The 27,005-nt window shown below is 39.2% G+C and overlaps 1 protein-coding gene across 1 annotated transcript; it reads left to right on the forward strand.

Annotated features, from left to right (window-relative positions):
* The first annotated feature begins 496 nt into the window (after window positions 1-496).
* On the forward strand, window positions 497-19,762 carry pgm2l1 (phosphoglucomutase 2-like 1). Its single transcript, XM_069173050.1, has 14 exons — window positions 497-820; window positions 2,906-3,073; window positions 3,191-3,297; window positions 4,009-4,093; window positions 4,535-4,618; window positions 4,695-4,891; window positions 4,978-5,167; window positions 5,245-5,342; window positions 5,414-5,588; window positions 5,780-5,873; window positions 6,071-6,200; window positions 7,021-7,210; window positions 8,121-8,254; window positions 8,346-19,762. Exons 1-14 carry the CDS (start codon window positions 710-712, stop codon window positions 8,446-8,448), a joined length of 1,866 nt encoding a protein of 621 aa, XP_069029151.1. The 5' UTR covers window positions 497-709; the 3' UTR covers window positions 8,449-19,762.
* Window positions 19,763-27,005: the final 7,243 nt, after the last annotated feature.

Raw genomic sequence — 27,005 nt, forward strand, 5'->3', positions numbered from 1 at the left:
TGGTTCACCTTGTTATTGTGAACCACAGGTTGACGTGTATTTTTTAAAGGAGAAATAATGAGTTTTTATTGAAAGAGGGCGCCATGTCAGATTGTTTGGTTTACAAAATAAAACCCACATTAATAGTCCAGTAATGAACGAGGGAGCTGCTGCTCCCAGTGGTTAAAAACGCACATTATTGGACGTTCAAATATATATATTTTTTATTTGGTCTGTAAAGTTGGCCTTACTTAGGCAGAAGTGCACCGGAAGTGAGTTTTGGGCTCGAACTTCAAGTAATACTTTGACCACAAATGTGCCGTATGTTTAATAATGAATGCTGTAGAATATTTCTGGGATATAAAATGATAAAATATCTAAATATGGTCTTGTTCTTTTTTATGTTTCCAAAATAAACCCTATCACCAGCTTTTATTTAAACAAAAAACTGACCGGAAGTAGTGTGCTGCCCCTTCGTGGCCTGTCTGTGAACTTTTAACGGTTCGTATTCGTTTTATTGAACTTCTAACGGGGATAACACGGATTCATCTTCACCGTTAATCGGCTGCGGTCGGGCTCCGGTGCTTATACCGGGTGACTGCGGCCAACATCAGCCCCGGTGTGAGACGGTAAAGGCGGACATCCAGACAGAGTTCACCGGCAGCAGCCCACCGGAGATGTGAGGTCCGGGAGCCGGGCAGCTAACGGCGGGCAGCTAACATCCGTCAGCATGGAAGACGACGACGGAGTCAACGGAGACCGAAACGCCAACTTGAGGTACCGGGACACCGGCGACCCGAAGCTGGATAAGGCGGTGCACCAGTGGCTAACATGGGACAAGGTGAGTGTCTGTGCCGCTGATCGTGGTGGCATCCCGGTTACCAGCCACCATGTGGCCCGGGGCCGCAGAGGAGGTCTCCGGCTCAGAACAGCTGGTCCTGTGGAAAAAGACCGAAATACTCCCTGAAGCAGTATTTAATTATTTAATGTCGTGAAACAGGAGCTTTATGAGCTGTTTACGACGCTGCGTTTACACGGGTTTCTTTTCTTTTCTTTTCTTTTTTTTTTTTTTTTTTTTTTTGGGGGGGGGGGGGGGGGGGTGCAGATCATATTTGTTTGTGTTTTAAACCAGAGCTGCTGGGTTGAATTTCTTTCTGCCGAATATACCACTGCATGGTACCGGTCCAGAAAACCCGCCAAACCACGCGTCTTACACCGGATGTTTATATCGACGCCAAAAACAAGAAATGTCAGGTTTTGAACGGAGCTCTGGGTGACGTCATAGCGGCTGGTTCCAGCTGCGAGCCTCTGCAGTGGATGGCACGAGGACAAGACTTCAGTTAGACTGATCATTAGTGAGAGAGGAAAACATCTGTTCACCTGCTGGGTTTAACACACACACACACACACACACACACACACACACACACACACACACACACACACACACAGGTGTTGGTTAAAGGTCATGGCTGCCGTGGATGTTTCTGACCTCTCTGTAAATGTCAGCAGGCTGGAAAACATCCACACGTTTCTACTTCTATCTTTATCCCGTGTGCAAAAGAACATACGTGACAATTATTCTCCATCAGTTCTGATTCATTTCGGGGACTTTGAGACGTTTTTCCTTCTTTAACAAGTCGTCACTTCCTGCAGCTGATGACGAACTTTTAAATGTTTTCACCCATTTTTGTAACGTGCTGACGTTTGTGCAAGCTTCTGTTGTTGTGCGACAAAATGTGGAACATAGTGATTTTAATTCCTGGTCCTTGAACCTAGACCTGACCCGAGACCTGACCCGAGACCTGACCCGAGACCTGACCCTAGACCTGACACATACCCTAGACCTGACCCTAGACCTGACCCTAAACCTGACACATACTCTAGACCTGACCCTAGACCTGACACATACCCTAGACCTGACCCTAGACCTGACCCTAAACCTGACACATACCCTAGACCTGACCCTAGACCTGACCCGAGACCTGACCCTAGACCTGACACATACCCTAGACCTGACCCTAGACCTGACCCGAGACCTGACCCTAGACCTGACACAGACCCTAGACCTGACCCTAGACCTGACCCTAAACCTGACACATACCCTAGACCTGACCCTAGACCTGACCCGAGACCTGACCCTAGACCTGACCCTAAACCTGACACATACCCTAGACCTGACCCTAGACCTGACCCGAGACCTGACCCTAGACCTGACCCTAAACCTGACACATACTCTAGATCTGACCCTAGACCTGACCCTAGACCTGACACAGACCCTAGACCTGACCCTAGACCTGACCCTAGACCTGACACATACCCTAGACCTGACCCTAGACCTGACCCATACTCTAGACCTGACCCTAGACCTGACACATACCCTAGACCTGAACCTAGACCTGACCCGAGACCTGACCCTAGACCTGACACATACCCTAGACCTGAACCTAAACCTGACCCTAGACCTGACCCGAGACCTGACCCTAGACCTGACACATACCCTAGACCTGACCCTAAACCTGACACATACTCTAGACCTGACCCTAGACCTGACACATAACCTAGACCTGACCCGAGACCTGACACATACCCTAGACCTGAACCTAGACCTGACCCTAGACCTGACCCGAGACCTGACCCTAGACCTGACACATACCCTAGACCTGAACCTAGACCTGACCCTAGACCTGACCCGAGACCTGACCCTAGACCTGACACATACCCTAGACCTGAACCTAGACCTGACCCTAGACCTGACACATACCCTAGATCTGACCCTAGACCTGAACTTAGACCTGATTCTGAACCCTTTACTATATTTGATAAGGTCCAACTTTTTTCTTTGCTGTTCCCCCCTCTGTGCACCAGCGCCCCCTGCTGTGTGGAGGCCAGAATCTACAGTTTGTTTCCATGTTTGTTTGCGTAGAACCGGTGGACTCGGGCTCAGGTGAACTCTCTGGTGGCGGCGGGTCGTCTGGACGACCTGAGGTCCAGACTCTGCAGCAGGATGAGCTTCGGCACGGCTGGACTCAGAGCGCCGATGGGAGCCGGATTCAACCGGATCAACGACCTCACGGTTATCCAGTCCACACAGGTGAGACGGGTAACCGGTGAGACGGGTAACTGGTGAGACGGGTAACAGGCGAGACGGGTAACCGGTGAGACAGGTAACACCCAGTCTGCTGATATCTCACCTGTTGTGTGTCTGCAGGGTTTGTACACGTACCTGTGCAGGTGTTGTGCAGATGTGGTCGGTAGAGGAGTGGTCGTTGGGTTCGACACCAGAGGTCAGACGGAGAGCGGCTGCAGCAGCGAGCGGTAATTCTCTTCTCGTCTTTGATTTATTGATCATCAGCTTATTAACATTTTTTTAAATATTTAACTTAAATAAAAACAAAAAATATTGTGGACATTTTTCATACTTTCTAGTAAAATTGTCAAAAATTTGTGATGTTTTTTTTTGACATTTCATAACTTTTTTTTTCTTCAAATACTTAATTTAAATGAAATTTTCTTTGGATGTTTAAAACTATTTTAAAAACTTTTTTTTGACAATTTCAAAACATTTTAGTAAAATTTGTACAAACATCAACAAATTTGAAAAACATTTTATTGATATTTCTTATGGAAATTTTGTTTAACTTTTTTTGAACATTTATAAAACTTTTTAGTCAAATGTTTTCAAACATTTCTTTACGTACTTCACTTACATTCTTCTTTACATTATTTTAAAAGTTTTTGGGACATTTTGTTACAATTTAAAACCATATTTTTTGTAGTTTGCAAAAACATTTCAGTTCAAAGTCAGTGGATTTCTTCCTTTGATGGTTACTGACATCAGTTCATGAATAATATTGAGCTCACCTCATCATTCACTAGTTTTGTATGATATCTCTTATAATTAGAACCAAACTGCACGTGAAGTATGTGCAGCTGATCGTGGACGTCTGTAACTCGGTGAACACGCACGTAAACCAGGAAACAGGAAGTCTGAGACTCCCCGTGGCTTTGTGTCACGTTGTGTTTCAGGCTGGCGAAGCTGACGGCGGCCGTGATGCTCAGCAGAGACGTTCCCGTCCACCTGTTCTCCTCGTTCGTCCCGACGCCGTACGTGGTGAGGAAACGCCGACGCGCCACTTCCTGCCGAGTTTAGAGCTCCTCAGACGGAGTTTCAGTTTCTGATCTGAGTTTTGATCGCTGTTAAACTGTCTCATTAGTTCAGTTGTGTTTGTGACTGATAGTTTGAATGAACAGAAACCTTTTACAAATCGTTAATAATTCAGAGAGCAACATTAATGAGTCCCTCCACACGTCCACAATCCTGCAGATTAACCAGAAAAAGGAAAAGTGGTTTTTACCACAAAAAAACCTTCTAATTCCCCAAATTACATCGCAGTTGTTAAGAAAAGACGCCACGAAATCTTCTGATCTTAACACTCAGTAAACCGGATCCTGGGAGGACTGATTCCTACGATGCAGACTGCAGTGTTTGTTTCCACCCAGCAGGGGGCGCCGCAGGCTTCATATTTACCTGCTGACTGCGGTCTGTTTTCAGCCCTACGCTGTGAAGAAGCTCGGAGCGGCAGCCGGAGTGATGATCACCGCCTCGCACAACCCCAAAGAAGACAACGGATACAAGGTGCGTGACACAACAACAACAACAACAACAGATGAACTTCCTCCAGCTGAAGCGGCTGACCCGTCGCCCCCTGCAGGTGTACTGGTGTAACGGCGCCCAGATCACGTCTCCTCACGACAAGGAGATCCTGCACTGCATCGAGGAGCAGCTGGAGCCCTGGAGCGCCTCCTGCTGGGAGGAGGAGCTGGCGGACCGCTGCTCCTTGAGGAGCGACCCCCTGCCGCAGGTCAATGGCTGCTACATGGACGAGCTCACCTCCCTCTGCTACCACAGGTACTGCAGCACCCCCCCCCCCCCCCACCGACGCCTGAACACCGCAGGTAAGTTCGATGACGTTCGTCTGTCCTCGTGTGTCTCAGGCACCTGAACGCCAGCTGTCCCCTGAAGTTCGTCCACTCGTCCTTCCACGGCGTCGGACACGTCTTCGTCCAGCAGGCCTTCCAGGCGTTCGGCTTGGCTCCGCCCATCCCCGTCCCCGAGCAGAAAGACCCCGACCCCAGCTTCTCCTCGGTGCGCTGCCCCAACCCGGAGGAGGGGGAGTCCGTCCTGGTAGGTCCGATCTCCGTGGAAGGGAGGTCTCGCGTTGTCCTTTGAGTTACCGTGGTAACACTCTTCTTCTGTTCCAGGAGCTGTCTCTTCTTCTGGCAGAGAGGGAAGACGCTCGCATCGTCCTGGCGACCGATCCGGACGCCGACCGTCTGGCCGTGGCGGAGAAGTCCGACGGGTACGTGACGTTTTCTCAGGAACTTCAGCCGGTCAGAAGGAGCCGTCTCACCTGTCTCTGCTGCCCTGCAGGTGGAAGGTGTTCACAGGTAACGAGCTGGCGGCGCTGCTCGGCTGGTGGATGTTCTTCAACTGGAAGGAGACTCATCCCGACCCGGCCGACACACAGAAGGTCTTCATGCTGGCCACCACCGTCTCCTCCAAGATCCTGCAGGCCTTCGCCCGCATGGAGGGGTTCCACTTCGAGGTCAGAACCTCCAAACACTCATCACTGATGTGGTGATGAAGATGAAGATGATGATGTTGATGATGGTGGTGGTGGTGATGATGAAGATGTTGATGTTGATGATGGTGGTGATGATGATGATGTTGATGATGGTGATGATGAAGATGAAGATGTTGATGATGATGGTGATGATGATGAAGGTCTCTCCTCAGGAGACCCTCCCTGGTTTTAAGTGGATCGGGAACCGGATCCATGAACTCTCTAAAACAGGAAACAGAGTCGTGTTCGCCTTCGAGGAGTCCATCGGTAAAAACTTTGTTATTTACTGCATGTTAACAGAAGCTCCGCCCCCTCTTCACTGCCTGACAGACCAGGCTCGGGGTCAGAGGTCACTGCCTGCAGTTTTATTTTCATCATCACTTCCTGTGGAGTCTCTTCAGAATAAAGTTCATGTATGAAGCGCGGCTCCTCGGTGATGTGACGGGTGTTCGTGGTGTGTTCAGGGTTCATGTGCGGCAGTTTGGTCCCGGAGAAGGACGGCGTGAGCGCGGCCGCCATCGTGGCTGAGATGGCCGTTTACCTCCACAACAAGAACCTGAGTCTGACGCAGCAGCTGCACAACATCTACCAGACGTAAGACCTCTGCCTTCAAAATAAGAGCTGTACATTGTCTTTAAATCACGTTCATCACTGCGATCGTTAGATTTCCTGAAGGAACTGAAAACTTTTCAGAAAAATCTGATCGGTTGAATTTCTGATTGAAAAGTTAAAAGTTTTTATAATACAGACGAGTTCTGATGATGCCTTTAACGACATCATCACCACATTTAGAAACAGCTGCTCTATAAATAAATATGATCATATTCAAATAAAATCCTTCTTCATTCAAGTTTATATAAATGTAAAAGAACATTATTACAAGTTTTACTTTAAATAATAAAATGTGCCATTTATTATTGCGTTTCATCAAAATTTTAATATTAATTTAAAAGATCAACTTTACATTATTCAGTTAAAAGTCCAAGCAGCACATTATTATTATTATTATTATTATTATTATTATTATCAGTAATAGTATTCTGCCAGCAGAGGGCAGCAGACACCTTCTTCTACACGCTTCATTTCCTCTGCAGGTTTGTGTTCTTGTTTTTCAGAACTTTGATAGATTTAACAAAAGACAACTGATTGATGCGATCAATAAATTTGATTTGTTTCTATAAAAAGATTTCTATAATTTTTTTTATGATATATTTTAACAACAGAATAAAACGGATGGTTTGACATAATTCAGCTGAATGTGGAAGTGAACAGCTGTTTTCATTCCTCTTTGAACCTGAATGTTTGTATTGATTTATTGGTTTATTGGTTGCATCCGGCCGAGGATCAATAATCTGTGATGACTTCCTTTGCTCTTATTTTGGCGGTCGTCCCCGCTGTGACTTCCTGTCTCCAGGTACGGGTACCACGTGTCTAAGACCTCCTACGTGGTCTGTAAGGACCCGCCCACCATCCACAAGATCTTCAGTCGCATCAGGAACTTCGACGGCAACGGTTCCTACCCGAAGACGTGTGGCAGCGTGCGGGTCGTCAACGTCAGAGACGTTACCACGGGATACGACAGCAGCCGGCCCGACTTCCGATCCGTAAGAGCAGAACCGGTTCCTCTCATGTTCCTGAATGTTGGTTCACTGCTGATAAAACGAGAGACGTCCTGACTTCTGTACGAAGGAGGAAGCGTCTCATATTTTAACAGACGGACTTACTGGAGCTCCCAGAACCCAGCAGAACTTCAACAGAACCTCCCGGATAAAACCGGCCCGGTTCACCGGTTCTTCACATCCTGAGATCCACACAGAGCAGGAAACTAGACCAGTTTACTGTTGAGCTTCACCTTAAAACAGCTCCAGTTCTCCTCAGTACACCTGGACCGGGTCAGAACCAGAACTCTGCTTTGCACTCCGTTTTGACTGGTGTTGGACTTTGTTTTAGGGTTGGGTTTGGACTTGGATTTAGACTGGTTTTAAACTGGTTTTAAATTGGTTTTGGACTGGTTTTAAACTGGTTTTGGACTGGTTTTAAACTGGTTTTGGACTGGTTTTAAATTGGTTTTGGACTGGTTTTAAACTGGTTTTGGACTGGTTTTAAACTGGTTTTGGACTGGTTTTAAACTGGTTTTGGACTGGTTTTAAATTGGTTTTTAAACTGGTTTTAAACTGGTTTTGGACTGGTTTTAAATTGGTTTTTAAACTGGTTTTGGACTGGTTTTAAATTGGTTTTTAAACTGGTTTTGGACTGGTTTTAAACTGGTTTTGGACTGGTTTTAAATTGGTTTTTGACTGGTTTTAAACTGGTTTTGGACTGGTTTTAAATTGGTTTTTAAACTGGTTTTAAACCAGTTTTAAATTGGTTTTGGACTGGTTTTAAACTGGTTTTGGACTGGTTTTAAACTGGTTTTGGACTGGTTTTAAACTGGTTTTGGACTGGTTTTAAACTGGTTTTGGACTGGTTTTTGACTGGTTTTAAACTGGTATTAACTGGTGTTTCCCCGTGCAGGTCCTTCCCGTGTCGAGGAGCGGTCACATGATCACCTTCATGCTTCAGAACGGCGTCGTGGCCACTCTGAGGACAAGCGGCACCGAACCAAAGATCAAGTATTACACGGAGTTCTGTGCCTCGCCGGGTAAAAGGTGAGCTCACCTAATATCAGAACCCATTTTGTGACATCATGGCGAGTGGGCGTGGCCTCAGTGACAGCTTCACTTTGTCCCTGTGCTGCAGTGAGGTGTCCAGACTGGAGGAGGAGCTGCAGAAGATCACAGACGCTCTGCTGGACGAGTTCCTGGAGCCCGAGAGGAACAACCTGATTCGCCGCCCCGTCTAGCCCCGCCTCCTGGCACCTGCTTCCTGTCGATGTTTGTAGACAAATCAGAGCAGCAGCTGCTTCACTCCATGGTAACGATCCTGTTCGTAAGACTGAGGAACAGGTTTGGACAGAAATCAAGATGATCAATTGATGGCTTATTAGTTTCAGTCTGAACTATGGACTTCCTGAATATTCACCACCAAACAGCAGAGAGCATGATGGGTAAACTGTGAAGTCCAACCAAAGACGGATTCTTCGTCCTTTCTTTCCTGTGATTGGTCGTCAGGAAGGGGGCCACAGCAGCAGGTAACGCCAAAGAAAATAAATATTTACCAATGAAAAATACAGAAAACTCGTTAATCAGCCGTCAGACTGCAGAAAGTCAAAACGACAAAACGACAAAACAAAACGACAAAACAGAACGACAAAACGACAAAACAGAACGACAAAACGACAAAACAAAACGACAAAACAGAACGACAAAACAAAACGACAAAACGACAAAACAGAACGACAAAACGACAAAACAAAACGACAAAACAGAACGACAAAACAAAACGACAAAACAGAACGACAAAACAGAACGACAAAACGACAAAACAGAACGACAAAACAGAACGACAAAACAGAACGACAAAACAAAACGACAAAACAGAACGACAAAACAAAACGACAAAACAAAACGACAAAACAGAACGACAAAACAAAACGACAAAACAAAACGACAAAACAGAACGACAAAACAAAACGACAAAACAAAACGACAAAACAGAACGACAAAACGACAAAACAAAACGACAAAACAGAACGACAAGACAAAACGACAAAACAGAACGACAAAACGGAACGACAAAACAAAACGACAAAACGACAACAAAACGACAAAACAACAACAAGATGACAAAACAGAACGACAAAACAAAAAGACAAAACAGAACGACAAAACAAAACGACAAAACAACAGAACGACAAAATGACAACAAAATGACAAAACAAAACGACAAAACAACAGAACGACAAAACAACAGAACGACAAAACAGAACGACAAAACAAAACGACAAAACAGAACGACAAAACGACAAAACAAAACGACAAAACAGAACGACAAAACGACAGAACGACAAAATGACAACAAAATGACAAAACGGAACGACAAAACAACAACAAAACGACAAAACAGAACGACAAAACGACAAAACAGAATGACAAAACAGAACGACAAAACAAAACGACAAAACAAAACGACAAAACAAAACGACAAAACAGAACGACAAAACAAAACGACAAAACAAAACGACAAAACAGAACGACAAAACAAAACGACAAAACAAAACGACAAAACAGAACGACAAAACGACAAAACAAAACGACAAAACAGAACGACAAAACAAAACGACAAAACGACAAAACAAAACGACAAAACAGAACGACAAAACGGAACGACAAAACAAAACGACAAAACGACAAAACAAAACGACAAAACAGAACGACAAAACGACAAAACAGAACGACAAAACGGAACGACAAAACAAAACGACAAAACGACAAAACAAAACGACAAAACAGAACGACAAAACGACAACAAAACGACAAAACGACAAAACAAAACGACAAAACAGAACGACAAAACAGAACGACAAAACGACAACAAAACGACAAAACAACAACAAAATGACAAAACAGAACGACAAAACAAAAAGACAAAACAGAACGACAAAACAAAACGACAAAACAACAGAACGACAAAATGACAACAAAATGACAAAACAAAATGACAAAACAACAGAACGACAAAACAACAGAACGACAAAACGACAAAACAAAACGACAAAACAGAACGACAAAACAAAACGACAAAACAGAACGACAAAACAGAACGACAAAACGACAAAACAGAACGACAAAACAAAACGACAAAACAGAACGACAAAACAAAACGACAAAACAAAACGACAAAACAGAACGACAAAACAAAACGACAAAACAAAACGACAAAACAGAACGACAAAACAAAACGACAAAACAAAACGACAAAACAGAACGACAAAACGACAAAACAAAACGACAAAACAGAACGACAAGACAAAACGACAAAACAGAACGACAAAACGGAACGACAAAACAAAACGACAAAACGACAACAAAACGACAAAACAACAACAAAATGACAAAACAGAACGACAAAACAAAAAGACAAAACAGAACGACAAAACAAAACGACAAAACAACAGAACGACAAAATGACAACAAAATGACAAAACAAAACGACAAAACAACAGAACGACAAAACAACAGAACGACAAAACAAAACGACAAAACAGAACGACAAAACAAAACGACAAAACAGAACGACAAAACGACAAAACAAAACGACAAAACAGAACGACAAAACGACAGAACGACAAAATGACAACAAAATGACAAAACGGAACGACAAAACAACAACAAAACGACAAAACAGAACGACAAAACGACAAAACAGAATGACAAAACAGAACGACAAAACAAAACGACAAAACAAAACGACAAAACAAAACGACAAAACAGAACGACAAAACAAAACGACAAAACAAAACGACAAAACAGAACGACAAAACAAAACGACAAAACAAAACGACAAAACAGAACGACAAAACAGAACGACAAAACAAAACGACAAAACAAAACGACAAAACAGAACGACAAAACAAAACGACAAAACAAAACGACAAAACAGAACGACAAAACGACAAAACAAAACGACAAAACAGAACGACAAAACAAAACGACAAAACGACAAAACAGAACGACAAAACGGAACGACAAAACAAAACGACAAAACAGAACGACAAAACGACAACAAAACGACAAAACAGAACGACAAAACGACAACAAAACGACAAAACGACAAAACAAAACGACAAAACAGAACGACAAAACAGAACGACAAAACGACAACAAAACGACAAAACAACAACAAAATGACAAAACAGAACGACAAAACAAAAAGACAAAACAGAACGACAAAACAAAACGACAAAACAAAACGACAAAACAACAGAACGACAAAATGACAACAAAATGACAAAACAAAATGACAAAACAACAGAACGACAAAACAACAGAACGACAAAACGACACGACAAAACGACAACAGAACGACAGAACGACAAAACAAAACGACAAAACAGAACGACAAAACGACAAAACAGAACGACAAAACAAAACGACAAAACAGAACGACAAAACGACAAAACAAAACGACAAAACAGAACGACAAAACAAAACGACAAAACAAAACGACAAAACAAAACGACAAAACAAAACGACAAAACAACAGAACAAAACGACAAAACAAAACGACAAAACAAAACGACAGAATGACAGAACGACAGAATGACAGAACGACAAAACAACGACACAACAGAACGACAAAACAACAGAACGACAAAACGACAGAACGACAAAATGACAACAAAACGACAAAACAAAACGACAAAACAGAACGACAAAACAAAACGACAAAACAAAACGACAAAACAGAACGACAAAACAAAACGACAAAACAAAACGACAGAATGACAGAACGACAGAATGACAGAACGACAACAAAACGACAAAACAGAACGACAAAACAACAGAACGGCAAAACAACAGAACGACAAAACGACAGAACGACAAAATGACAACAAAACGACAAAACAGAATGACAAAACAGAACGACAAAACAAAACGACAAAATAGAACGACAAAACGACAAAACAGAGCGACAAAACAAAACGACAAAACAGAACGACAAAACAAAACGACAAAACAAAACGACAAAAGAGAACGACAAAACAAAACGACAAAACAGAACGACAAAACAAAACGACAAAACAAAACGACAAAACAGAACGACAAAACAAAACGACAAAACAAAACGACAAAACAACAAGACAAAACGACAAAACAGAACGACAAAACAGAACGACAAAACAAAACGACAAAACGGAACGACAAAACAAAACGACAAAACGACAAAACAAAACGACAAAACAGAACGACAAAACGACAACAAAACGACAAAACGACAAAACAAAACGACAAAACAGAACGACAAAACAGAACGACAAAACGACAACAAAACGACAAAACAACAACAAAATGACAAAACAGAACGACAAAACAAAAAGACAAAACAGAACGACAAAACAAAACGACAAAACAAAACGACAAAACAACAGAACGACAAAATGACAACAAAATGACAAAACAAAATGACAAAACAACAGAACGACAAAACAACAGAACGACAAAACGACACGACAAAACGACAACAGAACGACAGAACGACAAAACAAAACGACAAAACAGAACGACAAAACGACAAAACGGAACGACAAAACGACACGACAAAACGACAACAGAACGACAGAACGACAAAACAAAACGACAAAACAGAACGACAAAACGACAAAACGGAACGACAAAACAAAACGACAAAACAGAACGACAAAACAAAACGACAAAACAAAACGACAAAACAGAACGACAAAACAAAACGACAAAACAAAACGACAAAACAAAACGACAAAACAGAACGACAAAACAAAACGACAAAACAGAACGACAAAACGACAAAACAGAACGACAAAACAAAACGACAAAACAGAACGACAAAACGACAAAACAAAACGACAAAACAGAACGACAAAACAAAACGACAAAACAAAACGACAAAACAAAACGACAAAACAAAACGACAAAACAACAGAACAAAACGACAAAACAAAACGACAAAACAAAACGACAGAATGACAGAACGACAGAATGACAGAACGACAAAACAACGACACAACAGAACGACAAAACAACAGAACGACAAAACGACAGAACGACAAAATGACAACAAAACGACAAAACAAAACGACAAAACAGAACGACAAAACAAAACGACAAAACAAAACGACAAAACAGAACGACAAAACAAAACGACAAAACAAAACGACAAAACAGAACGACAGAATGACAGAACGACAACAAAACGACAAAACAGAACGACAAAACAACAGAACGGCAAAACAACAGAACGACAAAACGACAGAACGACAAAATGACAACAAAACGACAAAACAGAATGACAAAACAGAACGACAAAACAAAACGACAAAATAGAACGACAAAACGACAAAACAGAGCGACAAAACAGAACGACAAAACAAAACGACAAAACAAAACGACAAAAGAGAACGACAAAACAAAACGACAAAACAGAACGACAAAACAGAACGACAAAACAGAACGACAAAACAAAACGACAAAAGAGAACGACAAAACAAAACGACAAAACAGAACGACAAAACAAAACGACAAAACAGAACGACAAAACAGAACGACAAAACAGAACGACAAAACGACAAAACAAAACGACAAAACAGAACGACAAAACAAAACGACAAAACAAAACGACAAAACAGAACGACAAAACAAAACGACAAAACAGAACGACAAAACAGAACGACAAAACAAAACGACAAAACAAAACGACAAAACAACAAGACAAAACGACAAAACAGAACGACAAAACAAAACGACAAAACAACAAGACAAAACGACAAAACAGAACGACAAAACAGAACGACAAAACAAAACGACAAAACGGAACGACAAAACAAAACGACAAAACGACAAAACAAAACGACAAAACAGAACGACAAAACGACAACAAAACGACAAAACGACAAAACAAAACGACAAAACAGAACGACAAAACAGAACGACAAAACGACAACAAAACGACAAAACAACAACAAAATGACAAAACAGAACGACAAAACAAAAAGACAAAACAGAACGACAAAACAAAACGACAAAACAAAACGACAAAACAACAGAACGACAAAATGACAACAAAATGACAAAACAAAATGACAAAACAACAGAACGACAAAACAACAGAACGACAAAACGACACGACAAAACGACAACAGAACGACAGAACGACAAAACAAAACGACAAAACAGAACGACAAAACGACAAAACGGAACGACAAAACGACACGACAAAACGACAACAGAACGACAGAACGACAAAACAAAACGACAAAACAGAACGACAAAACGACAAAACGGAACGACAAAACAAAACGACAAAACAGAACGACAAAACAAAACGACAAAACAAAACGACAAAACAGAACGACAAAACAAAACGACAAAACAAAACGACAAAACAAAACGACAAAACAGAACGACAAAACAAAACGACAAAACAGAACGACAAAACAGAACGACAAAACAAAACGACAAAACAGAACGACAAAACGACAAAACAAAACGACAAAACAGAACGACAAAACAAAACGACAAAACAAAACGACAAAACAAAACGACAAAACAACAGAACAAAACGACAAAACAAAACGACAAAACAAAACGACAGAATGACAGAACGACAAAACAACGACACAACAGAACGACAAAACAACAGAACGACAAAACGACAGAACGACAAAATGACAACAAAACGACAAAACAAAACGACAAAACAGAACGACAAAACAAAACGACAAAACGACAAAACAGAACGACAAAACGACAAAACAGAACGACAAAACGACAAAACAGAATGACAAAACGACAAAACAGAATGACAAAACAAAACGACAAAACAAAACGACAAAACGACAAAACAGAACGACAAAACGACAAAACAGAATGACAAAACAAAACGACAAAACGACAAAACAGAACGACAAAACGACAAAACAGAATGACAAAAGAGAACGACAAAACGGAACGACAAAACGGAACGACAAAACAGAACGACAAAACGACAAAACAGAACGACAAAACGACAAAACAGAACGACAAAACAACAAAACAGAACGACAAAACGACAAAACAGAACGACAAAACGACAAAACAGAATGACAAAACAGAACGACAAAACAAAACGACAAAACGACAAAACAGAACGACAAAACGACAAAACAAAACGACAAAACAGAACGACAAAGCGACAAAACAAAACGACAAAACAGAACGACAAAACGACAGAACGACAAAACGACAAAACAGAACGACAAAACAAAACGACAAAACAGAACGACAAAACGACAAAACAGAACGACAAAACAAAACGACAAAACAAAACGACAAAACGACAAAACAAAACGACAAAACAGAACGACAAAACAAAACGACAAAACAAAACGACAAAACAGAACGACAAAACGACAAAACAAAACGACAAAACAGAACGACAAAACAAAACGACAAGACAAAACGACAAAACAGAACGACAAAACGACAAAACAAAACGACAAAACAGAACGACAAAACAAAACGACAAAACAGAACGACAAAACGACAAAACAAAACGACAAAACAGAACGACAAAACGACAAAACAAAACGACAAAACAGAACGACAAAACAAAACGACAAAACGACAAAACAGAACGACAAAACGACAAAACAAAACGACAAAACAGAACGACAAAACAAAACGACAAAACAGAACGACAAAACAGAACGACAAAACGACAAAACAGAACGACAAAACAAAACGACAAAACAGAACGACAAAACAAAACGACAAAACAGAACGACAAAACAAAACGACAAAACAAAACGACAAAACAGAACGACAAAACAAAACGACAAAACAAAACGACAAAACAGAACGACAAAACAAAACGACAAAACAAAACGACAAAACAGAACGACAAAACGACAAAACAAAACGACAAAACAGAACGACAAGACAAAACGACAAAACAACGACAAAACGGAACGACAAAACAAAACGACAAAACGACAACAAAACGACAAAACAACAACAAAATGACAAAACAGAACGACAAAACAAAACGACAAAACAACAGAACGACAAAATGACAACAAAATGACAAAACAAAACGACAAAACAACAGAACGACAAAACAACAGAACGACAAAACAGAACGACAAAACAAAACGACAAAACAGAACGACAAAACGACAAAACAGAACGACAAAACAAAACGACAAAACAAAACGACAAAACAGAACGACAAAACAAAACGACAAAACAAAACGACAAAACAGAACGACAAAACAAAACGACAAAACAAAACGACAAAACAGAACGACAAAACGACAAAACAAAACGACAAAACAGAACGACAAGACAAAACGACAAAACAGAACGACAAAACGGAACGACAAAACAAAACGACAAAACAAAACGACAAAACGACAAAACAAAACGACAAAACAGAACGACAAAACGACAACAAAACGACAAAACGACAAAACAAAACGACAAAACAGAACGACAAAACAGAACGACAAAACGACAACAAAACGACAAAACAACAACAAAATGACAAAACAGAACGACAAAACAAAAAGACAAAACAGAACGACAAAACAAAACGACAAAACAAAACGACAAAACAACAGAACGACAAAATGACAACAAAATGACAAAACAAAATGACAAAACAACAGAACGACAAAACAACAGAACGACAAAACGACACGACAACAGAACGACAAAACAAAACGACAAAACACAACGACAAAACGACAAAACGGAACGACAAAACAAAACGACAAAACAGAACGACAAAACGACAAAACAGAACGACAAAACAAAACGACAGAATGACAGAACGACAAAACAACGACACAACAGAACGACAAAACAACAGAACGACAAAACGACAGAACGACAAAATGACAACAAAACGACAAAACAAAACGACAAAACAGAACGACAAAACGACAAAACAGAATGACAAAACAGAACGACAAAACAAAACGACAAAACAAAACGACAAAACAAAACGACAAAACAGAACGACAAAACAAAACGACAAAACAAAACGACAAAACAGAACGACAAAACAAAACGACAAAACAAAACGACAAAACAGAACGACAAAACGACAAAACAAAACGACAAAACAGAACGACAAGACAAAACGACAAAACAGAACGACAAAACGGAACGACAAAACAAAACGACAAAACGACAAAACAAAACGACAAAACAGAACGACAAAACGACAACAAAACGACAAAACGACAAAACAAAACGACAAAACAGAACGACAAAACAGAACGACAAAACGACAACAAAACGACAAAACAACAACAAAATGACAAAACAGAACGACAAAACAAAAAGACAAAACAGAACGACAAAACAAAACGACAAAACAAAACGACAAAACAACAGAACGACAAAATGACAACAAAATGACAAAACAAAATGACAAAACAACAGAACGACAAAACAACAGAACGACAAAACGACACGACAAAACGACAACAGAACGACAGAACGACAAAACAAAACGACAAAACAGAACGACAAAACGACAAAACGGAACGACAAAACAAAACGACAAAACAGAACGACAAAACGACAAAACAGAACGACAAAACAAAACGACAAAACAGAACGACAAAACGACAAAACAAAACGACAAAACAAAACGACAAAACAAAACGACAAAACAAAACGACAAAACAACAGAACAAAACAAAACAAAACGACAAAACAAAACGACAGAATGACAGAACGACAGAATGACAGAACGACAAAACAACGACACAACAGAACGACAAAACGACAGAACGACAAAACGACAGAACGACAAAATGACAACAAAACGACAAAACAAAACGACAAAACAGAACGACAAAACAAAACGACAAAACAGAACGACAAAACAAAACGACAAAACAAAACGACAAAACAAAACGACAGAATGACAGAACGACAGAATGACAGAACGACAACAAAACGACAAAACAGAACGACAAAACAACAGAACGGCAAAACGACAGAACGACAAAACGACAGAACGACAAAATGACAACAAAACGACAAAACAGAATGACAAAACAGAACGACAAAACAAAACGACAAAATAGAACGACAAAACGACAAAACAGAGCGACAAAACAAAACGACAAAACAGAACGACAAAACAAAACGACAAAACAAAACGACAAAAGAGAACGACAAAACAAAACGACAAAACAGAACGACAAAACAAAACGACAAAACAAAACGACAAAACAGAACGACAAAACAAAACGACAAGACAAAACGACAAAACAGAACGACAAAACGACAAAACAAAACGACAAAACAAAACGACAAAACAAAACGACAAAACAAAACGACAAAACAAAACGACAAAACAACAAGACAAAACGACAAAACAGAACGACAAAACAAAACGACAAAACAACAAGACAAAACGACAAAACAGAACGACAAAACAGAACGACAAAACAAAACGACAAAACGGAACGACAAAACAAAACGACAAAACGACAAAACAAAACGACAAAACAGAACGACAAAACGACAACAAAACGACAAAACGACAAAACAAAACGACAAAACAGAACGACAAAACAGAACGACAAAACGACAACAAAACGACAAAACAACAACAAAATGACAAAACAGAACGACAAAACAAAACGACAAAACAAAACGACAAAACAACAGAACGACAAAATGACAACAAAATGACAAAACAAAATGACAAAACAACAGAACGACAAAACAACAGAACGACAAAACGACACGACAAAACGACAACAGAACGACAGAACGACAAAACAAAACGACAAAACAGAACGACAAAACGACAAAACGGAACGACAAAACGACACGACAAAACGACAACAGAACGACAGAACGACAAAACAAAACGACAAAACAGAACGACAAAACAAAACGACAAAACAGAACGACAAAACAAAACGACAAAACAAAACGACAAAACAGAACGACAAAACAAAACGACAAAACAAAACGACAAAACAAAACGACAAAACAGAACGACAAAACAAAACGACAAAACAAAACAACAGAACAAAACGACAAAACAAAACGACAAAACAAAACAACAGAACAACACGACAAAACAAAACGACAGAATGACAGAACGACAGAATGACAGAACGACAAAACAACGACACAACAGAACGACAAAACAACAGAACGACAAAACGACAGAACGACAAAATGACAACAAAACGACAAAACAAAACGACAAAACAGAACGACAAAACAAAACGACAAAACAAAACGACAAAACAGAACGACAAAACAAAACGACAAAACAAAACGACAAAACAGAACGACAAAACAACAGAACGGCAAAACAACAGAACGACAAAACGACAGAACGACAAAATGACAACAAAACGACAAAACAGAACGACAAAACAACAGAACGGCAAAACAACAGAACGACAAAACGACAGAACGACAAAACAACAAAACGACAAAACAGAATGACAAAACAGAACGACAAAACAAAACGACAAAATAGAACGACAAAACGACAAAACAGAGCGACAAAACAAAACGACAAAACAGAACGACAAAACAAAACGACAAAACAAAACGACAAAACAGAACGACAAAACAGAACGACAAGACAAAACGACAAAACAGAACGACAAAACGACAAAACAAAACGACAAAACAGAACGACAAAACAAAACGACAAAACAGAACGACAAAACAGAACGACAAAACGACAAAACAAAACGACAAAACAGAACGACAAAACAAAACGACAAGACAAAACGACAAAACAGAACGACAAAACGACAAAACAAAACGACAAAACAGAACGACAAAACAAAACGACAAAACAAAACGACAAAACAGAACGACAAAACAAAACGACAAAACAACAAGACAAAACGACAAAACAGAACGACAAAACAAAACGACAAAACAAAACGACAAAACAGAACGACAAAACAGAACGACAAAACAACAGAACGGCAAAACAACAGAACGACAAAACGACAGAACGACAAAATGACAACAAAACGACAAAACAGAACGACAAAACAACAGAACGGCAAAACAACAGAACGACAAAACGACAGAACGACAAAACAACAAAACGACAAAACAGAATGACAAAACAGAACGACAAAACAAAACGACAAAATAGAACGACAAAACGACAAAACAGAGCGACAAAACAAAACGACAAAACAGAACGACAAAACAAAACGACAAAACAAAACGACAAAACAGAACGACAAAACAGAACGACAAGACAAAACGACAAAACAGAACGACAAAACGACAAAACAAAACGACAAAACAGAACGACAAAACAAAACGACAAAACAGAACGACAAAACAGAACGACAAAACGACAAAACAAAACGACAAAACAGAACGACAAAACAAAACGACAAGACAAAACGACAAAACAGAACGACAAAACGACAAAACAAAACGACAAAACAGAACGACAAAACAAAACGACAAAACAAAACGACAAAACAGAACGACAAAACAAAACGACAAAACAACAAGACAAAACGACAAAACAGAACGACAAAACAAAACGACAAAACAACAAGACAAAACGACAAAACAGAACGACAAAACAGAACGACAAAACAAAACGACAAAACAGAACGACAAAACAAAACGACAAAACAGAACGACAAAACAAAACGACAAAACAACAAGACAAAACGACAAAACAGAACGACAAAACGACAAAACAGAACGACAAAACGACAAAACAGAACGACAAAACGACAAAACAGAACGACAAAACAAAACGACAAAACGACAAAACAGAACGACAAAACGACAAAACAGAATGACAAAACAAAACGACAAAACGACAAAACAAAACGACAAAACGACAAAACAGAACGACAAAACGACAAAACAGAATGACAAAACAAAACGACAAAACGACAAAACGACAAAACAGAACGACAAAACGACAAAACAGAATGACAAAAGAGAACGACAAAACGGAACGACAAAACGGAACGACAAAACAGAACGACAAAACAAAACGACAAAACGACAAAACAGAACGACAAAACAACAAAACAGAACGACAAAACGACAAAACAGAACGACAAAACGACAAAACAGAACGACAAAACGACAAAACAAAACGACAAAACAGAACGACAAAACGACAGAACGACAAAACGACAAAACAGAACGACAAAACAAAACGACAAAACAGAACGACAAAACGACAAAACAGAACGACAAAACAAAACGACAAAACAAAACGACAAAACGACAAAACAGAACGACAAAGCGACAAAACAAAACGACAAAACAGAACGACAAAACGACAGAACGACAAAACGACAAAACAGAACGACAAAACAAAACGACAAAACAGAACGACAAAACGACAAAACAGAACGACAAAACAAAACGACAAAACAAAACGACAAAACGACAAAACAAAACGACAAAACAGAACGACAAAACAAAACGACAAAACGACAAAACAGAACGACAAAACGACAAAACAAAACGACAAAACAGAACGACAAAACAAAACGACAAAACAGAACGACAAAACGACAAAACAGAACGACAAAACAGAACGACAAAACAGAACGACAAAACGACAACAAAACGACAAAACAAAACGACAAAACAGAACGACAAAACAAAACGACAAAACAGAACGACAAAACGACAAAACAGAACGACAAAACAGAACGACAAAACAAAACGACAAAACGACAAAACAGAACGACAAAACGACAAAACAAAACGACAAAACAGAACGACAAAGCGACAAAACAAAACGACAAAACAGAACGACAAAACGACAGAACGACAAAACGACAAAACAGAACGACAAAACAAAACGACAAAACAGAACGACAAAACAAAACGACAAAACAAAACGACAAAACAAAACGACAAAACGACAAAACAAAACGACAAAACGACAAAACAAAACGACAAAACAGAACGACAAAACAAAACGACAAAACGACAAAACAGAACGACAAAACGACAAAACAAAACGACAAAACAGAACGACAAAACAAAACGACAAAACAGAACGACAAAACAGAACGACAAAACAGAACGACAAAACAGAACGACAAAACGACAACAAAACGACAAAACAACAACAAAATGACAAAACAGAACGACAAAACAAAAAGACAAAACAGAACGACAAAACAAAACGACAAAACGACAAAACAGAACGACAAAACGACAAAACAAAACGACAAAACAGAACGACAAAACAAAACGACAAAACAGAACGACAAAACAGAACGACAAAACAGAACGACAAAACAGAACGACAAAACGACAACAAAACGACAAAACAACAACAAAATGACAAAACAGAACGACAAAACAAAAAGACAAAACAGAACGACAAAACAAAACGACAAAACAACAGAACGACAAAACAACAGAACGACAAAACAAAACAACAAAACGACAACAGAACGACAAAACGACAAAACAAAACGACAAAACAGAACGACAAAACGACAAAACAAAACGACAAAACAACAGAACGACAAAACGACAGAACGACAAAATGACAACAAAATGACAAAACGGAACGACAAAACAACAACAAAACGACAAAACAGAACGACAAAACAAAACGACAAAATAGAACGACAAAACAAAACGACAAAATAGAACGACAAAACAAAACGACAAAAGAGAACGACAAAACAAAACGACAAAACAGAACGACAAAACAAAACGACAAAACAAAGCGACAAAACAGAACGACAAAACAGAACGACAAAACAAAACGACAAAATAGAACGACAAAACAAAACGACAAAAGAGAACGACAAAACAGAACGACAAAACGACAAAACAAAACGACAAAACAGAGCGACAAAACAAAACGACAAAAGAGAACGACAAAACAAAACGACAAAACAGAACGACAAAACGACAAAACAGAACGACAAAACAAAACGACAAAAGAGAACGACAAAACAAAACGACAAAACAGAACGACAAAACAAAACGACAAAATAGAACGACAAAACAAAACGACAAAAGAGAACGACAAAACAAAACGACAAAACAGAACGACAAAACAAAACGACAAAACAAAGCGACAAAACAGAACGACAAAACAGAACGACAAAACAAAACGACAAAACAAAACGACAAAACAGAACGACAAAACGACAAAACAAAACGACAAAACAGAACGACAAAACGACAAAACAGAACGACAAAACAGAACGACAAAACGACAAAACAAAACGACAAAACAAAACGACAAAAGAGAACGACAAAACAAAACGACAAAACAGAACGACAAAACGACAAAACAAAGCGACAAAACAGAACGACAAAACAAAACGACAAAACAAAACGACAAAACGACAAAACAAAACGACAAAACAGAGCGACAAAACAAAACGACAATACAGAACGACAAAACAAAACGACAAAACAAAACGACAAAAGAGAACGACAAAACAAAACGACAAAACAAAACGACAAAACAGAACGACAAAACGACAAAACAAAACGACAAAACAGAACGACAAAACGACAAAACAAAACGACAAAACAGAACGACAAAACAAAACGACAAAACAAAACGACAAAACGACAAAACAAAACGACAAAACAGAACGACAAAACAGAACGACAAAACGACAACAAAACGACAAAACAACAACAAAATGACAAAACAGAACGACAAAACAAAAAGACAAAACAGAACGACAAAACAAAACGACAAAACAAAACGACAACAGAACGACAGAACGACAAAACAAAACGACAAAACAGAACGACAAAACAAAACGACAAAACAAAACGACAAAACGGAACGACAAAACGGAACGACAAAACAAAACGACAAAACAAAACGACAAAACAGAACGACAAAACGACAAAACAAAACGACAAAACAGAACGACAAAACGACAAAACAAAACGACAAAACAGAACGACAAAACAGAACGACAAAACGACAACAAAACGACAAAACAACAACAAAATGACAAAACAGAACGACAAAACAAAAAGACAAAACAGAACGACAAAACAAAACGACAAAACAAAACGACAACAGAACGACAGAACGACAAAACAAAACGACAAAACAGAACGACAAAACAAAACGACAAAACAAAACGACAAAACGGAACGACAAAACGGAACGACAAAACAGAACGACAAAACAAAACGACAAAACAAAACGACAAAACAGAACGACAAAACGACAAAACAAAACGACAAAACAGAACGACAAAACAAAACGACAAAACAAAACGACAAAACGACAAAACAAAACGACAAAACAGAACGACAAAACAACAGAACAAAACGACAACAAAACGACAGAATGACATAACGACAGAATGACAGAACGACAAAACAACGACACAACAGAACGACAAAACAACAGAACAGCAAAATGACAACAAAAAGACAAAACAGAACGACAAAACAAAACGACAAAACAACAGAACGACAAAATGACAAAACAAAACGACAAAACAACAGAACGACAAAACGACAACAAAACGACAAAACAGAACGACAAAACAGAACGACAAAACAAAACGACAAAACAGAACGACAAAACGACAAAACAAAACGACAAAACAACAGAACGACAAAACGACAACAAAACGACAAAACAACAACAAAATGACAAAACAGAACGACAAAACAAAACGACAAAACAACAGAACGACAAAATGACAAAACAAAACGACAAAACAACAGAACAAAACGACAAAACAAAACGACAAAACAACAGAACAAAACGACAAAACAAAACGACAAAACAAAACGACAGAATGACAGAACGACAAAACAACGACACAACAGAACGACAAAACAACAGAACGACAAAATGACAACAAAAAGACAAAACAGAACGACAAAACAAAAAGACAAAACAGAACGACAAAACAACAGAACGACAAAATGACAAAACAAAACGACAAAACAACAGAACGACAAAACGACAACAAAACGACAAAACAGAACGACAAAACAACAACAAAATGAAAAAACAGAACGACAAAACAACAGAACAAAACAACAAAACGACAACAGAACGACAAAACAAAACGACAAAACAGAACGACAAAACGACAAAACAGAATGACAAAACAGAACGACAAAACGACAAAACAGAACGACAAAACAAAACGACAAAACAGAACGACAAAACGACAAAACAAAACGACAAAACAACAGAACGACAAAACGACAACAAAACGACAAAACAACAAGACAAAACGACAAAACAGAACGACAAAACAAAACGACAAAACAACAAGACAAAACGACAAAACAGAACGACAAAACAGAACGACAAAACAAAACGACAAAACGGAACGACAAAACAAAACGACAAAACGACAAAACAAAACGACAAAACAGAACGACAAAACGACAACAAAACGACAAAACGACAAAACAAAACGACAAAACAGAACGACAAAACAGAACGACAAAACGACAACAAAACGACAAAACAACAACAAAATGACAAAACAGAACGACAAAACAAAACGACAAAACAAAACGACAAAACAACAGAACGACAAAATGACAACAAAATGACAAAACAAAATGACAAAACAACAGAACGACAAAACAACAGAACGACAAAACGACACGACAAAACGACAACAGAACGACAGAACGACAAAACAAAACGACAAAACAGAACGACAAAACGACAAAACGGAACGACAAAACGACACGACAAAACGACAACAGAACGACAGAACGACAAAACAAAACGACAAAACAGAACGACAAAACAAAACGACAAAACAGAACGACAAAACAAAACGACAAAACAAAACGACAAAACAGAACGACAAAACAAAACGACAAAACAAAACGACAAAACAAAACGACAAAACAGAACGACAAAACAAAACGACAAAACAAAACAACAGAACAAAACGACAAAACAAAACGACAAAACAAAACAACAGAACAACACGACAAAACAAAACGACAGAATGACAGAACGACAGAATGACAGAACGACAAAACAACGACACAACAGAACGACAAAACAACAGAACGACAAAACGACAGAACGACAAAATGACAACAAAACGACAAAACAAAACGACAAAACAGAACGACAAAACAAAACGACAAAACAAAACGACAAAACAGAACGACAAAACAAAACGACAAAACAAAACGACAAAACAGAACGACAAAACAACAGAACGGCAAAACAACAGAACGACAAAACGACAGAACGACAAAATGACAACAAAACGACAAAACAGAACGACAAAACAACAGAACGGCAAAACAACAGAACGACAAAACGACAGAACGACAAAACAACAAAACGACAAAACAGAATGACAAAACAGAACGACAAAACAAAACGACAAAATAGAACGACAAAACGACAAAACAGAGCGACAAAACAAAACGACAAAACAGAACGACAAAACAAAACGACAAAACAAAACGACAAAACAGAACGACAAAACAGAACGACAAGACAAAACGACAAAACAGAACGACAAAACGACAAAACAAAACGACAAAACAGAACGACAAAACAAAACGACAAAACAGAACGACAAAACAGAACGACAAAACGACAAAACAAAACGACAAAACAGAACGACAAAACAAAACGACAAGACAAAACGACAAAACAGAACGACAAAACGACAAAACAAAACGACAAAACAGAACGACAAAACAAAACGACAAAACAAAACGACAAAACAGAACGACAAAACAAAACGACAAAACAACAAGACAAAACGACAAAACAGAA

Source organism: Embiotoca jacksoni, unplaced genomic scaffold (assembly GCF_022577435.1).
Source record: "Embiotoca jacksoni isolate LCO1_2020_lvr unplaced genomic scaffold, fEmbJac1.0.p SCAF_58, whole genome shotgun sequence".
Taxonomy (NCBI): Eukaryota; Metazoa; Chordata; class Actinopteri; family Embiotocidae; genus Embiotoca; species Embiotoca jacksoni.

Bases quoted from the DNA above. Each gene is read 5' to 3' on its own strand.
- pgm2l1 (XM_069173050.1), top strand. From the start codon at position 710: ATGGAAGACGACGACGGAGTCAACGGAGACCGAAACGCCAACTTGAGG. The intron at 3,074-3,190 runs GTGAGACGGGTA...GTGTGTCTGCAG, and splicing joins CGGTTATCCAGTCCACACAG to GGTTTGTACACGTACCTGTG. The intron at 5,874-6,070 runs GTAAAAACTTTG...TGGTGTGTTCAG, and splicing joins CGCCTTCGAGGAGTCCATCG to GGTTCATGTGCGGCAGTTTG.